Here is a 14,492-nt window from a genome sequence, read left to right as displayed (position 1 = left end):
TGCTAATCCACTAATTTACTGTTAGCTATGGTGTTAGACAAAATACGATCTTGTCTACCATCTGATTAAAGACACTGTTGAATTTGTTATGAGAGTATCGATATAAAACAGCAACTACATGGACAAATGGAAAGCCTGGAGGCAAGCTCAGCAGATGACAACTGAGTCATAAAAAAAATATAGCTAAAAATCTGCAGCAAAGGACTAATGGCCTTGCAAAATTTGTCAAGAAAATAATCATTATTAATAAATCACTTATAATACTCAAGGTATTATAGGAACAGATTGTAGGAAATTATTATAGGAACTGACAGGGAGGTAGAATCAAAGCTTCCAAAGTTGATTTTGGAAGAAACAATCAGCAGGGTCTTTTCTACTACATCTGAAGATAAAAAGATAATTATAATTATTCTTCATTCTCTTCTCTGACAGTACCAGTAGGATGAAATGGGCATTTGCTGCAACTTATTTTGCATTAAAAGTATTGGAATAAGACCACTAACTTATTAAGACTTGCTTCTGAAAAGCTCCTGGACCTTGCAAGCAATGAGCTTGCTTTCTTTGTCAGGAAACAATCTTTTTGGATGAAAGTTTGTTATCAAATATCCTTTTTATTATTTTGTTTACTACTACTTTTGCTATTTACATTTAATATAAACAGTCAATTTATACAAGTGATACAATATCTGTTTACCTGCACAATATAGTTACATTCCAAAAGTTCCATTTTAGGATTAAGGTTCAATTTCATATATGTATATGCTGGTTCAAAGATTCTATCATACAAACTTTGTAAAACTTCAGCTTCTTGAGCGGAACGTTTTTTCAACCATGCCTGCAAAACATCCACAATATTCTTCTGTATAGAATGTACAACAAAGTGATGTTAGGATTAGCCAGTGATGATAAGCTTACTTGCAATATCGGTCTCCAGCTGAGAGCAGAAGAACTGATATATACCATACCCATCCGGGAAACTGTTGCTGGTGAGGCATTCTCAATGTTGTGGACCTCAAACAACAGCTTACACGTAGGAGACATAGGAATTCGATCTCCATTTGCTAGAGTAAGAGTCTTATTATCGTCCAAAACTGAATTTAGATTCTCAATCCATATTGCATCTACAGGGCCATCTAAAACAAGAAACACATTTTCTCCTGCAAAAACAGTGAAAAGAGACACAGTCCATATCTCCATAAACGGCAAGAAAATAGATTTATGAGAGATACTTTGAAACTTAAATAATACATAAAAATGTTTTCATAGTAGTTTCCCCTATGATGAGGGTTTCTGAGTGTCTAAAGCCATGAATTTTTTGTGTTAGTATAGACGTCATTGTTACTGATGCTTTACCTGCCATATAAAGGACAAACAGGAGCAGTGGGTTTTTTTCCCACAGCGTATTGTCCTATAGTAAAACTCTACATGTTTTGAAACGAGTGCCAATGAACATACAATACATACATACAGTGAACATACATATCTTTGTGGGTTATAGGAATAATACAAAAAAACAACTTTAAGGGGACAGTAAGACAGAAACACAAGAATAGCCAGGATTCCTGAATCTTATAGTCCATCATTAGGTTCAAACGTTCCCAATTCATAATCTGCCACAAAAGCATCATGAGTTATTTAAAATGAGTTACTTCTGCTGCTAATTGCTCTTCTTGGAACATAACTATCTCTGAGTGTTAGAATCTTTCAGCTAGGTCACAATCAATCTATAAACATCTGTTCATGTTCATGTTTCCTCCAGCATATCTTTAATAAAAACATTTTTTAAAAAAATATAATGAATATATGTCACTGAAAAGGAATTTTGGTACTTTAATCTTAAAGTACTGAAATATGGATACTCAAAGCATTAAAAATATGGAAAACATTATTTGAGCTAATACAATTAAGTTTTATCTGTCCTAATTTAATAGTGACCAAGTAACACCTCTGCAACAGCTTGAAAACAGAAGTGGCAAGTAAACAGGCAACTATTATCTAGATATCACGTTATAACACAGAAATAATATACTTTGAAACTATCACCATTTATTAAGGAGTGGTTTGTATTATTATCTATGTTGCCATATGTTTTTATTTAAGAGGGAGCTTCTATATATTTGCAAATTGCAAAACATGATTGATTCTTAATATATCATTCAAGAAATATTTTGATGATATCACACAAAGTATTTACAAACCCTTTTTAGACTTCAATGTTTTCCTCCATAGTGTAGAAAAGATTCCATCTGTCCAATCATTAGTTGCAGTATCTAGCCTTCCAAACATCTGAGGAGCAGTAATAGCTTTTGGGTTCATGCGCATTTCTCTGTGAGGATGCCCACATTCTGTCAGTGCTCTCATTAACATCGTTATGACAGTTGTTTTTCCAGATCCACTGGGTCCAAGTGTCATCAAACCATGGCGTACTAGAGAAGTCTCATACAACTATTAAAACAGCAAAATATTCCGAGAAACATTTTGAAAAATTTTTACTTGCATTCAGTATTTTTGATAGCCAGTGACCAAAAATACATTAGACATGCAAGGCTATCTGCTGAGACTTGAGGAAAAAAAAAAAAAAAAGAAACCTTCATAATTTTTATATGTTTCAGATAGCTTCCTGATTTTTACTGTTTAGTGGAATGATAAATACTTCCACACCCTAATCCAAGCACTAAATGAGTTTACAGTAAAACAGTTTCTTGAACTAAGTCTTAACTGAACTTCTTTCTTTTCACTTGATTTACTACCTTGGCTTTTAAAAATTTCTAAATCTTTCTTATGCTCAATCATCCCTACTGTAGTCTAACAAACTCCTGCTCACAGAGCCGTGTAGACCTTTACTTCTTCATTCAGGTTAAGATATCATATCTTGGAAAGGCTGGGATAATAGTATGTTTTTAAGGCTTTTTTTTTCTTTTTTTTTCAATAATCTAAAGAAGATTGGTTTTCCTCTATACGATATACACACAAGCTTTGTTTTTCACCATGTTAGCAGCATAATTCCTTGAGCAGGACAGGGTTAGCTAATGACACTGTTCTAACTCCTGTTTAGAAAATGGGAAGAGGGAAGAGGGAAGAGGGAAGAGGGAAGAGGGAAGAGGGAAGAGGGAAGAGGGAAGAGGGAAGAGGGAAGAGGGAAGAGGGAAGAGGGAAGAGGGAAGAGGGAAGAGGGAAGAGGGAAGAGGGAAGAGGGAAGAGGGAAGAGGGAAGAGGGAAGAGGGAAGAGGGAAGAGGGAAGAGGGAGGAGGGAAGAGTCTACCTGCACAAGCTTAAGATTCCATGGAGGATGATTAATCAATCCTGCCTCTTCAACCTGATTAGCTACTGCAGCCTGAAGTTCTGCATATGTATTACTATCCAACTGCAATCCCGGAAAGAGGTCATTAATAAGACTCAGAAACAAAGGCTCATCTTCATCTACCTGAAATAAAAAAAATAAAAAAAAAAAGAAGAAGCACTTAGAGCATGGTTATCCAAAGAAAGTTCTCAAACTAAAATGCAACTCTTTGATAAAGAAGATGCTTAAAAAAGAAGATGTAGAAAAAGATGCTTATGCTTATAAACACAGCTAGCCAACAGGAGGGTTCACTAAGGAAATAACATTTTGAAAGTATCACTCATATAGAATTCCAAAAGATAACTCCCACTGAGCATACAGTTTTAAAATTTTGTGAGGGATACAATTCATATAGGAATATCAAAAAATACGGATTCAACACATTGTTTTTATGGCACACTATCATCTAATCAGCTAGTTTCCAGACTAGTCTCTTTCATCTTCACAGACACTCTTTTCATCCTGTCAGCTAACATTGCTTTTACTTTACAGGCAGCAACCATTTTTTGAGAGGATCTAGCTGATATGTATCTGTTTAGTCTATGACCAGCTATTCCCACCTTTATTAAGCTTTGATGTCTGCTGTTTTAAAGACTAATTTAAAAAACTGCTGGTGTACATAAAGACTTCTTCATGTTAGAATATTATAGCTACAATACTTCCACTAAAGCAATATTCCTAATTTTAAACATGTAACAACATATGGAAATATGCTCATTTTATTTCCAAGGCACGCTCATGCACATACACTAGTTCATTCTGTCTCTCCATTAACAGTTCTCACATTCTATAACTTTTAAAGTAGCTGATGAAGCAACAGTTCACTGAATAGATAGATGAACATCTAAAAATATTTGACAAATGATTATTAAATATGTGCAAACTATACTCAACATTATAAATTCATTCATCAATATAGGAATTGCACCCTTGGCAGGTATATAAACATACATTGTTGAGCAGACTGACATTAAAACAACTGATCAACTGGATATTCCAATTATTTAGTTTATGGTACGGTAATCACTCTGTACACAGGTACTTCAGAAAATAATGTAACACCTTTTGTCACTATTAAACTATTCGGAACCCTTGCAACCTAAGCACTGTTTTCAAATTTATTAAACTCACAGTGCTGCTAATGATCACATGATTATCACATTTCAAGTTTTAAATAAAAGTTAGGTTTGTGATTTTTTATCATCTACTTTTTTTTATCATTTTACAAAAACTCTTGAAGCATCTAGATGACTTGTTTATACAAAATATATGTTTTTTTTTTTTTCCTTACCAGCTTAGAAAGATTCATATCTCTAAGCCCTCTCATTACAATACTTAATTCACTTTCATTTGGTCTGGCTCTCTTCTGAGATCCAAGAGTTCTCAGAACGGAAAGGATGTTCCTCAGACCAAAGTCATAATGAACCTAAAACAGGCAAAGGAAGAAAATAAGCTTTATGCATGAATTACAAGTTTTCTAGCCTTCTTTCATCGGGATATCAAACTTTACTTTTGTACTGTATAGTTTAGTAACCCTGCTTAGAAAAGGTAGCTAATTTTTAAAAATAATGCATATAATAAGGTTTATGTGGAGGAAAGTGGCAAGAGTCGTGTTTTTTTTCCTCTCTCTTCTACTTTCATTTTTCTACTTAAAATCTCATTGACTTCACTACTAATAATGCTACATAGTGATTACACTGTGGCCTTCCACAGCAGGGTTCTGAGCTATTTTCAACTGAGGCAGCTTAAAGCCTCAGATGAAAACAGTGCCACAGAGCGATCCTAATCCTCAGAGAAAAGTGCCATAACCAAGTTAATTTTTCCTGGCTGCAGCCTTTAGACAGAGAATCTCAGACATGTGCAACTACACACTATGATCATTTAACAATTTAGATAGATGTGCACATATCACTATGTAAACACATATTAACATGTGACACTTGTGACACTTTAAAAACAACCTACATAAACCAAAACCTACAAGGATCTATTTTGTAAATGCTATCACAAAGGGGAAAGGAATACATAACACTACCTGCTTGGTGAGCTGCTCCTCACAAAGTTTATAAAGAACGAAAAATTTCTGAGCCAAGATCACATTATCAATAAACCCACAGCTTGCAAGCTTAACTCTCATAATTATCTGAAAAACAGTATTTTATTTTGGAAATTCCATTAGTTTTTCTGAAGACAGGTAAGCAAATTCAAATACCTGAATTATTTAAAATATATATTTTTCTTTCTGTTCAGACATTAACTGTACCTGTCTATCTGGAACCATCATTGAAACAGTCCTAAATTGAATTTTGAGATTTTCTGGTAGTTCTTGACGTCCAGCATATCCAGGATTCTGTAAAGGAAAACATGCTGTATTTCTTAATTACATTAGTCAGAATAATTTCCTTTTTATTGTTCAAAAAATGTAGATTTATGCATAAATTCTTAGATAGATTCAGAATTAAGATTATTTGTCCACTAATGATTAATATCAAGAATTTTAGCTTCTAGCTATCAGAAATTTACAATTTTATGGAATAAAACATCTATCTGGTCAATTTCCTCTGGTATATTCCTGCTGGAAAACAAAACAAAACAAAAAACAAAACATAACTTTTACAATGGTTAAGAAGCCTAAAGGGTAGCCTTGAAGTATGGAATCTCACTGAGTGATTTATGGTCTCTGCAATTCTCTTTTAGTACAAACCTGACAAACCTGACAAACATTTAATAATGCTTCAACATAATGCAGACAGAAGGCTTTAACAAGGACACAATGAAAACAAAAGAGAGAAGAGGGAGAGGGGGGAAGAGAGAGAAGAGAGGGGGGCAGAGAGAGAAGAAAGGGGGGCAGAGAGGGAAGAGACGGGGGACGAGAGGGAAGAGACGGGGGACGAGAGGGAAGAGACGGGGGACGAGAGGGAAGAGAGGGGGGGACGAGAGGGAAGAGAGGGGGGACGAGAGGGAAGAGAGGGGGGACGAGAGGGAAGAGAGGGGGGACGAGAGGAAAGAGAGGGGGGACGAGAGGAAAGAGAGGGGGGACGAGAGGAAAGAGAGGGGGGACGAGAGGAAAGAGAGGGGGGACGAGAGGAAAGAGAGGGGGGACGACAGAGAGAATTTCAATGATCAAGAATGTAGGATCTGTAGATTTCCTAAAACATGCTGCAAATGTGAGAAATAATTCTCAGGCCAAGTTTGAGCTTCAGGCATAGAATGCACCTCTTTGGTACCACAAAATCAATACTGACAAAGTGTCAGCAGTATGCCTTGGAAAAGGCACCGGCAGCAATATGAGGTTATTTCCTAAACACAATTATTAAACGATGCCTAGAATACTTAGGCGTTTGAAGGATGTAGTGTGAGAAAAATTTCCTCAAAATAAAACTGAAATCAGGTGGTATTTAAGAAATATAAAGTAACCAAAAGAAATTTCTGGCCACCTCTGTTTTTATCCTATCATTATTCAGATGAAGACTTTAATTTCCCATAAAGCTATTCTGGACTTCCATCTACTTTGATGGCATTTGGAAACATCCAACATCCCTCCTCACAAGATAACAGGAATGGTTTCTGTGAAGCCTCAAAAATCTCATGTTTTATTCTTGGTATGAAAACTTGAAAAGGTCTTTTATCTGCATAAAGTACTCAATAGAAAAGACTTATTTCCCTGAAAAATGTCCTCCATGCATGCCTAGACTTCAGGGAAGGTTTTCTTCCTTCCTAACAATAACTTTCTCACTAATACTGTTAAAGCATTTCATGCTAAGCAGCAATGTCTTTTAGTGTTTAAATCCTTTCTAATACCAGAGAATTCCAGAACTTTGGACAGATTTGTGACCTACATAAACAGCTGCAATAGAGTAGTTAAGGGATATAGTTCAGTAAAACATATGAATAATCTTAATGAAAATACTACAGTATACAATTCGTGAACAATCAAATTACTCATAATTTGGGTTTTTTTTAGACTAATCTTGTAGTTGACAGTGCCGTCTAATTAACAAGTTACTTTGTCATATAATTAACTTTTAGAGAGTGTAATATGCCACTTCTCAGGATTATTACTATATTTACCATTGTAAGGAAAATTCCAAACTCCGGATTTAAATCTACAGTGTCTCCGTCAGAAAAAATGAATTGTTTTTTTCTTTCTTTTCTTGCTGTTAAAATAATATAAATTTGTTGTGCTGCTACTGACAGGACAGGCAACTCAATTCGGTTGAACTCATCAAAACAGCCCCAAGATCCGGACTGAGCAAGACCTAAAACAGAGAAAAAAAAATCTGTTGCTCTTCATGCATATTTGAAACTATGGACTACATGTACTTTCCCACAAATAATGAAGTATGATTAGACTCATTTCTAGCCCTACAATCAAGCTGTAGCTCCTTTTAATCCATCTGAATATTTTGGTACCTGTATTCAAATTGAAAATGCTTAATAGTGAAAAACAACCAGAAAAAAAAAAAAAGAAAGAAAGAAAGGGTCCTAAAATATCTCAACAAAAAAATGTGTTTTTTATTATTATTTTAATTTGCCTTTGGGAGTTCCAGCCTTGATAATCCTCCTAAGTTACTTTTCACTTGCCTCTCAGATCATAAAGGTTAGAATTAAAAACTGAAAAAAAATTTGGACTAACTGGAGTTTTAAACAAAATATTGATCAGCACAAGAATATATTAAACTTAGTGCATATATCCCAATGTGCAAGCATCCATGTTTTAAATCCACACGAAACTGCTAATTTTTCAAGGACTGCTATCCAGTACTAACAATGAAATGCAAATAATGCTCTTTGTGAATTTGTGTGTGAAAGAAAAGGAGACAGAAAAGGAAATAGAAAGAAATTTAGAAATACAACATTAATATCAGTAACATTTTCATAAAGGATTAATTTTCCAGTAGCCTGATTTGAGTTTGTAAAAGGGACTTATGTATTTAGTAGCAGCTAAGAGAACCGCTGTGCCTTCAAAAACATGTACGTGAGAAAATTTGAGGCAGTTTTTTTTAGATGACATTGAAGTACGTCTTTGAAATACATAATCATCATGTCTGTAGTAGTTTACTTTCACATTTATTGAAAAACAGCTATTCAGAAGTGAAAGATTTAACCAAATCATTCAGTGAATATTCCCTTTACTTACATAAGGCTAAATCACTTCAAAGTGCTTCTGTCATAGCTCAAAAAATTTTTTAAACTTAAAATAGCTTGGCTTGTAAAAGGGCAACGTATTTATTAATTAATGGTTTTGGGCACTTTTCTCCTGGAATTATTTGCTTGTTAGAAAAAAAACAGAAATCTGAAATAGTTTCAACTACTTATTTTTCAATAACTATATGCATTTGGAAAATGGACAGACAGAAACATCACAAAGCTCCACAAATTCTGTATCAGGGACAAGACAACAGACAGAATAACTCCTGAGCAAGACCTGATCTAATGATCTGCTCTGAGCAGGACGTGGGACTAGATAACCTGTGGAGGGTCCCTTCTATTCTACATGAATCTGATTCCGTGAAGTCTTACCTTTGAAAATTCTACCCAAACCTCTGAAGTCCATTTGATCTGAACAGTTAAAGACTACTACATATTTTCCCAGAGCCTTTCCCATGTCTTTGGTCGTTTCTGTTTTACCAGTTCCAGCTGGTCCTGCTGGGGCACCTCCCATGTTCATTCCCAAAGCCTGAGCTAATGTTATATAGCACCTGTAAATGTTAATTCATATTATTAATTAATACATATACATAATATACATATGTATAACAGTAAGCTACATGACAGATTCTACTGCTACTGTGTTGAACCATTATTTCCTCAGAAATCAGCTCCATTGATAGCACTGAGACTTCAGGAAGTTCAGAGGTATAAAAGCCACAGAATACAAAATTAAATTATACACTAAAAAATAGTTATTTTTCATTTATCTGGCTGGTTATGAATTGTGACTATTGGACGAGGCAAACATAGCATTACACACCACAAAGGAATACAATTATACGCCACAAAGGAACTTCTTTTTATCTACCTCTGCAGGAGAAAGAACAGATTCTGCCAAATTACTTGGTGATTCCTAGCTCTCCTTTTGGAGGGTTGGGAGAGATAAGAAGAAAAATCCCAATTCGCCCTCTCCCCACCATTTACAATTTGGTGGACTTAATGTCTTAAAATTCTTTATGGAATTTTAAACATTTAACCCAAACTCTTCTTCAAAATAGAAAGACGATATTAATGTACAATACAGTTTATAATGATCGAGTTCTGATACTAATGATCTCAGTTCTCACCTCAGTTACTAAATCACAATAAGCCTGGGGGTGATAATATTTTCCTAGAAATTACTAATCATACAAAATTAGTGACATTCTATTTTACTTTTTTCTTTTTTTTTTTTTAAAGAGCATGATTAAGCAAATGTATGAGATGATTTTCATCATCAGGCTCACAGAGCACTTAAAGCAGAATGTACCTCTCTGAAGATAGTATGCTAAATAAGATATATGTAAAAATTTACTGTAATTTTTATTCTAACCTGTCTGTGAGAGGCGTTATAACTAGACGATCAGTGCAGCCCAGAAATTCATTTTGGTAAACAAAATCAACATCTGTAATGGACACCAAGACTTGATCGAAATCCTCCTTAAAATAGAATCTACACTGCTTTAACCATTCAAAATCAGTTGGTGATCTGATGTGCATTTTTACCTTTAAGAAAGTAAAGAGATGAATCAGTTATATCTCAGCATACTTTTATTGTCCTCGATGATACATTGATAATCTGTATTATGAAAATACAGTGACTACTGAAGCATTGTATAATAAGTATGGATGTATGCTAAATGAATATTAACAAATATCTCAATCATTTAAGTGAATAGATCTTCCTGTTAAAAAAAAAAAAAATCTTAAATTGATTTGATAGTATGTCTAGTCCTTCAGGTGAAACACTCTATCAAGCCACCTAACACATTGGAAAAAATAGTTTTAAATGAAATAATGAATCTGAGGAGGGAAGCATGAATTCAAATGATGTAATTTGAATTTTGGTAAGCTTGTTCCGTCAACAGCCAAAAAATCAAGGATGTAGTATTAAGGGCTGTCATTCCTCAAAGAATAAAATAACATAAAGTATTTAGCACAGTCTAAAACGTTCACACTTGGGACAGGCATCACTTGATGGTTTTAGCAGATGTTTCTGTTTGTCTACCATGTATTCCCCTCCTGAACTAATAAGAGAATTCCAATAAAAGGCTCTCCAAAGTAGGATTGACATGAAGAAGAAATCAGGAGGGATGGAAGAAATTGCTTTCATTGCTGTCACTTAGAATGCGTGGACATAAAGTTCAACCTAGTGGATCATAGGCCTGTTATAACCAACTACTGAGGTTCTCTAACAAGACACAAGGAAATTTTCTGTGACAATAAAGCCACAACATTCACTCAGACTTAGTTTTCTAGCTATATAATTAGGAATAATCCAATTTTTTTTCTTCTTCTTCTCTCAAAGAGGGGACATACTGAAAGGTTTGGAGTTTCAAAACATGTAATTCTTTAAGAAATAGAGAAATATTCTAGGAAAACTGTAAACATGTACTTCCTTACTACAGTGAGACTCCGCATGTTTTTGTCTTATAAACTGTAGCTACCATATATGTAAAAGATGATCATTATGACAGAAAATGCACTTAATTTTCAGAAATCAAAATCTGTACTTTACCAAATCATCAAAAATATCACGCTGATGTACATGAATAGTGACCAAGGTTTCAAATTTCACTCTGTCAAACTTAGAAAGGTCATGCGTGGTCTGGCTAATCAAAGTATTCAAAATATCCAGAAATCTTGCATTGGTTACATGCATGATTTTTCTGTCATCTTTAGCATTGTGCAGAGCCTCTTCTGCATCATGTGTCCACAACATCTGAATTCCCAATAATCCAACCTACAAATTTAATATGTGAATAAATAAAAAAACCTTTGTTAAACACGAGACTTGCTATTAATTCCTGAGATATAATAAGAACAATAAATTATGAAACCAAATTATCATGGGAGCCAGAAAAGGTTATCTCAGTACGCTATTGTGCCCAAGTTAAATGGTTCTGCAGTGAAACTGGAAACTTATGAGAAAATATCTATAACCTTTCATGAAAATATATGTTAACACAGGCAACCTAAGTACAATTCTCAGTTTTACTTCCTGGTCGTTAGAGTACTCCAGTGATATAAACATAAATGGTCTTAATAATAGATAAAAACTAGAATAACAACAGAAGAATAGAATAACAGAGAAATTAATGAAGAAAAAACAAACAATTTTTGTAGAATATTTCTGCAGTATTCTGCACAGTTTCTGTTGTGTTCTAATATCTTTATTCTCTATTCTTGGCTCAACCACATTTGCCAACCAATATTTGCCTCGGCAAGGCATGGGGAAGAAGATCTCTACAGATACTAATTAAGCCCCTTTTAAACATTTGAAAATCAAACAAGATGGTCCTTATCGATTTAAAGAAAAGTAACAAACTTTTACAATATGTTAAGATAGTACAGAATTATGCTATAAACACACTTTATAAATAGAAATACTAAATATTATATTACAATATATAAAATAGGGGCTTTATATACACATATGCATTAAATAATTAACATATTAAAAAGGTTAAACACCCCTCTCAGAAAGTGTAAGATAGACTTTATATTCTCCAAGAAAGACAAAATAATTTCAAAGTTGAATTATAATAAAATACAATAAATTTAAATATAATAGAAAGAATTATTATGCTTTATATAGATTACCAAAACTGAAGTCAGCAAGGGTTGCCTGCTACAGAGTAAATCCATATTGTTATTTCCTCTATTTAGCTTCCTCATATAAACATCTTTACATCCCACCTTTCCCATCCCAGAATACACACATAAATGTACATTCTATATTCTCACCTGTGCTGGGAAGTGATTAAGAAAAGTCAGCAATTGATATCCAGGGTCACTAACTTGGTAATATGCTGCCCTAATTATGGCATGCAATGAATTCTGTTGCACACGCAATAAATCTAGCAACCAAAGCTCTACTGGTCCTTTTGCAATCACTGGAGTGTCCAGCTGAAAAATTAACACAAATAAAAAGTACACAGTTAACAAATATCTTCAAGAGTATTAGTTACCAAATAGTTACTAAATTTCAATTCAAGAGAATTACAGATTTAACTTCAATAAACATGAACATTTGAGATAATTATTTTATTACATAGACCAATTAACAATAATTTAATAAATGCACATTTAATAATAGCATGATTTAGCTATTAACATTGTTATCATCATCTATTATTATCTATTAACATTCTGAAAAAATAAAAGAAATTCAGGGAATTACTGCAATTTTTTCTCCTTCTCTTGATATTACTGCCGTTATGCGATCGTAATCCTTTGGGTGAAACTGGACTTCATTTATATTGTCAGATATGGAGGGCAGATGTGGCTGTAAAGACAATTAAGATGTTATTCAATGTAATAAAAATTAAACTGAAATAATGTTATCTTTCAAAAGTAATTGAGCTTCAGGTCTTTGTAGGTAATAATTACAGGAATGTTGGTATAGCACTGTAGTATTTGTTAGAGTTTCCAGAGCAGAACTAGCAGAACAGACTGTATGAGATCAACTATTATATTTCAGTCATCTCCCAGCAACCAGCCAAATCAGATTCAATTTGAAATATTCAAAGCAAGAAACCCTCAAAAATGTTACCTTCTTCTTCTGGAAGGACAAAGCTCCAGCCAATCATGTGAGAGGACAATATTCTAGCACCTTTAATATCGTACATTTTTAGATTACAGATATCCACTTCATAATTTAAGGACTAAAGAGATGAATGAAAATTTCTCTTCCATGCAAAAGGTAACAACAACCACTATATTTTAATCCATTTACTGCTTTTCCATTATTTAAATATAAAAATCACTGAAGATATACCTGAATTGTATGAGAATCACTTGCTTGTCCAAGAATTTCAAGAAGGGCAGGATCAGAGACAAAAAAGAATCTTGGAAACAGTAGCCTTTTCTTCTCTAAGTACCTTTAAAATTGAACATGATTTTTATTAGAATATTTCATCTTTATGTTTTCAACTTAAGATGGAAAATAAGACTGAAACATTAAATATTTTATTTTCCACAGGTATAGTATTTAAAAATGGGCACATGCTAAAGTCAATCTCTAATTAGAACATTTTAAGAATACACTCAGGAGAAATTTTGAGTAATAAATACTTTTTGAAAGAGTAAATAAATTTTAAACATGCTTTGCACTATCACAAAATTACTGGCCGATACATATACAAAGCAAGTTACTGTTTGCTTGCTCACTGTACTGTACTTCACTATAGGACTCTACAGAGCATCGCCCCTGGGTGCAGATTTACTCTCACCATTGAAGCACAAAATATGCTGAATGTTGGAATGACCTCTGTAACCTTGAACACTGAAGTAAAAATCGATGTTTTTGTTTAATGTATACTTTTAAATACATGTTTGTTTGTTTTAATGAATACGGGCAGTAAACAGTTATTGCCTGGTTTGCCCTCAGGTCTTTTCATATAGTTTGGTAACTATCTAATTTTACCTGGGAAAAAAATAAAAATATGCCAACTGTAATAAAATCTTCCAAGTGTATAAATACAGTATAAACACATATTTCAGCTGTTCTCCTATTGCTAGACACTGAAGTATGCTATTCTGAAGCAAGTGGAAGCTATAAATGTAAACTGGAGAAAGCTGATTCCTTCTCCACATTTGCATTTAAAAACATTTATATGTTTAAATTGTAACAAAAGTGAGAAAAGTTTATATAAAGTATTTATGAAATATTAGGACATTAAAAAAAACCAAACAATTCATACCCTGTAAGTGATTTCTGACACACTTCCAACTGTTCATGTAAATGAGGGAGAAGTTGTCCCATAGTCTCATCTCCAACACAGCAGTTGATTACATTTGGGTTTTCATGTGCTCGTTGCATTATTTTTATCCATGATTTGTCAATATTCTGAAAACGTTTTGCTTCCTGTATATGATCAAAACATTAGTACTTTCCCAAAACAGTCTTTTGAAAATAATTACAGCTTTTTATCCATAAGAGACAAATATTATAAGT

At 33.7% G+C, this 14,492-nt stretch overlaps 1 protein-coding gene across 1 annotated transcript in view; it reads right to left on the bottom strand.

Moving 5' to 3' along the window:
• Positions 1–14,492, bottom strand: part of DNAH8 (dynein axonemal heavy chain 8) — a 107,524-nt gene that overhangs the window by 53,640 nt on the left and 39,392 nt on the right. The window contains exons 37-51 of the mRNA XM_088524248.1: positions 14,239–14,402; positions 13,314–13,416; positions 12,717–12,821; positions 12,281–12,442; positions 11,052–11,276; positions 9,867–10,039; positions 8,864–9,042; positions 7,412–7,599; positions 5,604–5,690; positions 5,376–5,483; positions 4,632–4,766; positions 3,263–3,424; positions 2,199–2,445; positions 916–1,157; positions 695–835 (exon numbers count right to left, since the gene is read on the bottom strand). Of these exons, the coding sequence (XP_088380374.1) occupies positions 695–835; positions 916–1,157; positions 2,199–2,445; positions 3,263–3,424; positions 4,632–4,766; positions 5,376–5,483; positions 5,604–5,690; positions 7,412–7,599; positions 8,864–9,042; positions 9,867–10,039; positions 11,052–11,276; positions 12,281–12,442; positions 12,717–12,821; positions 13,314–13,416; positions 14,239–14,402 (2,421 nt within the window). The remainder of the gene's footprint in view (positions 1–694; positions 836–915; positions 1,158–2,198; positions 2,446–3,262; positions 3,425–4,631; positions 4,767–5,375; positions 5,484–5,603; positions 5,691–7,411; positions 7,600–8,863; positions 9,043–9,866; positions 10,040–11,051; positions 11,277–12,280; positions 12,443–12,716; positions 12,822–13,313; positions 13,417–14,238; positions 14,403–14,492) is intronic.

The sequence above is a fragment of the Tinamus guttatus genome, unplaced genomic scaffold (assembly GCF_059628265.1).
Source record: "Tinamus guttatus ecotype Peru unplaced genomic scaffold, ASM5962826v1 Tinamus_guttatus_pri_ptg000208l, whole genome shotgun sequence".
Classification (NCBI taxonomy): domain Eukaryota; kingdom Metazoa; phylum Chordata; class Aves; order Tinamiformes; family Tinamidae; genus Tinamus; species Tinamus guttatus.
This window is presented reverse-complemented; position numbering and strand designations above follow the sequence as displayed.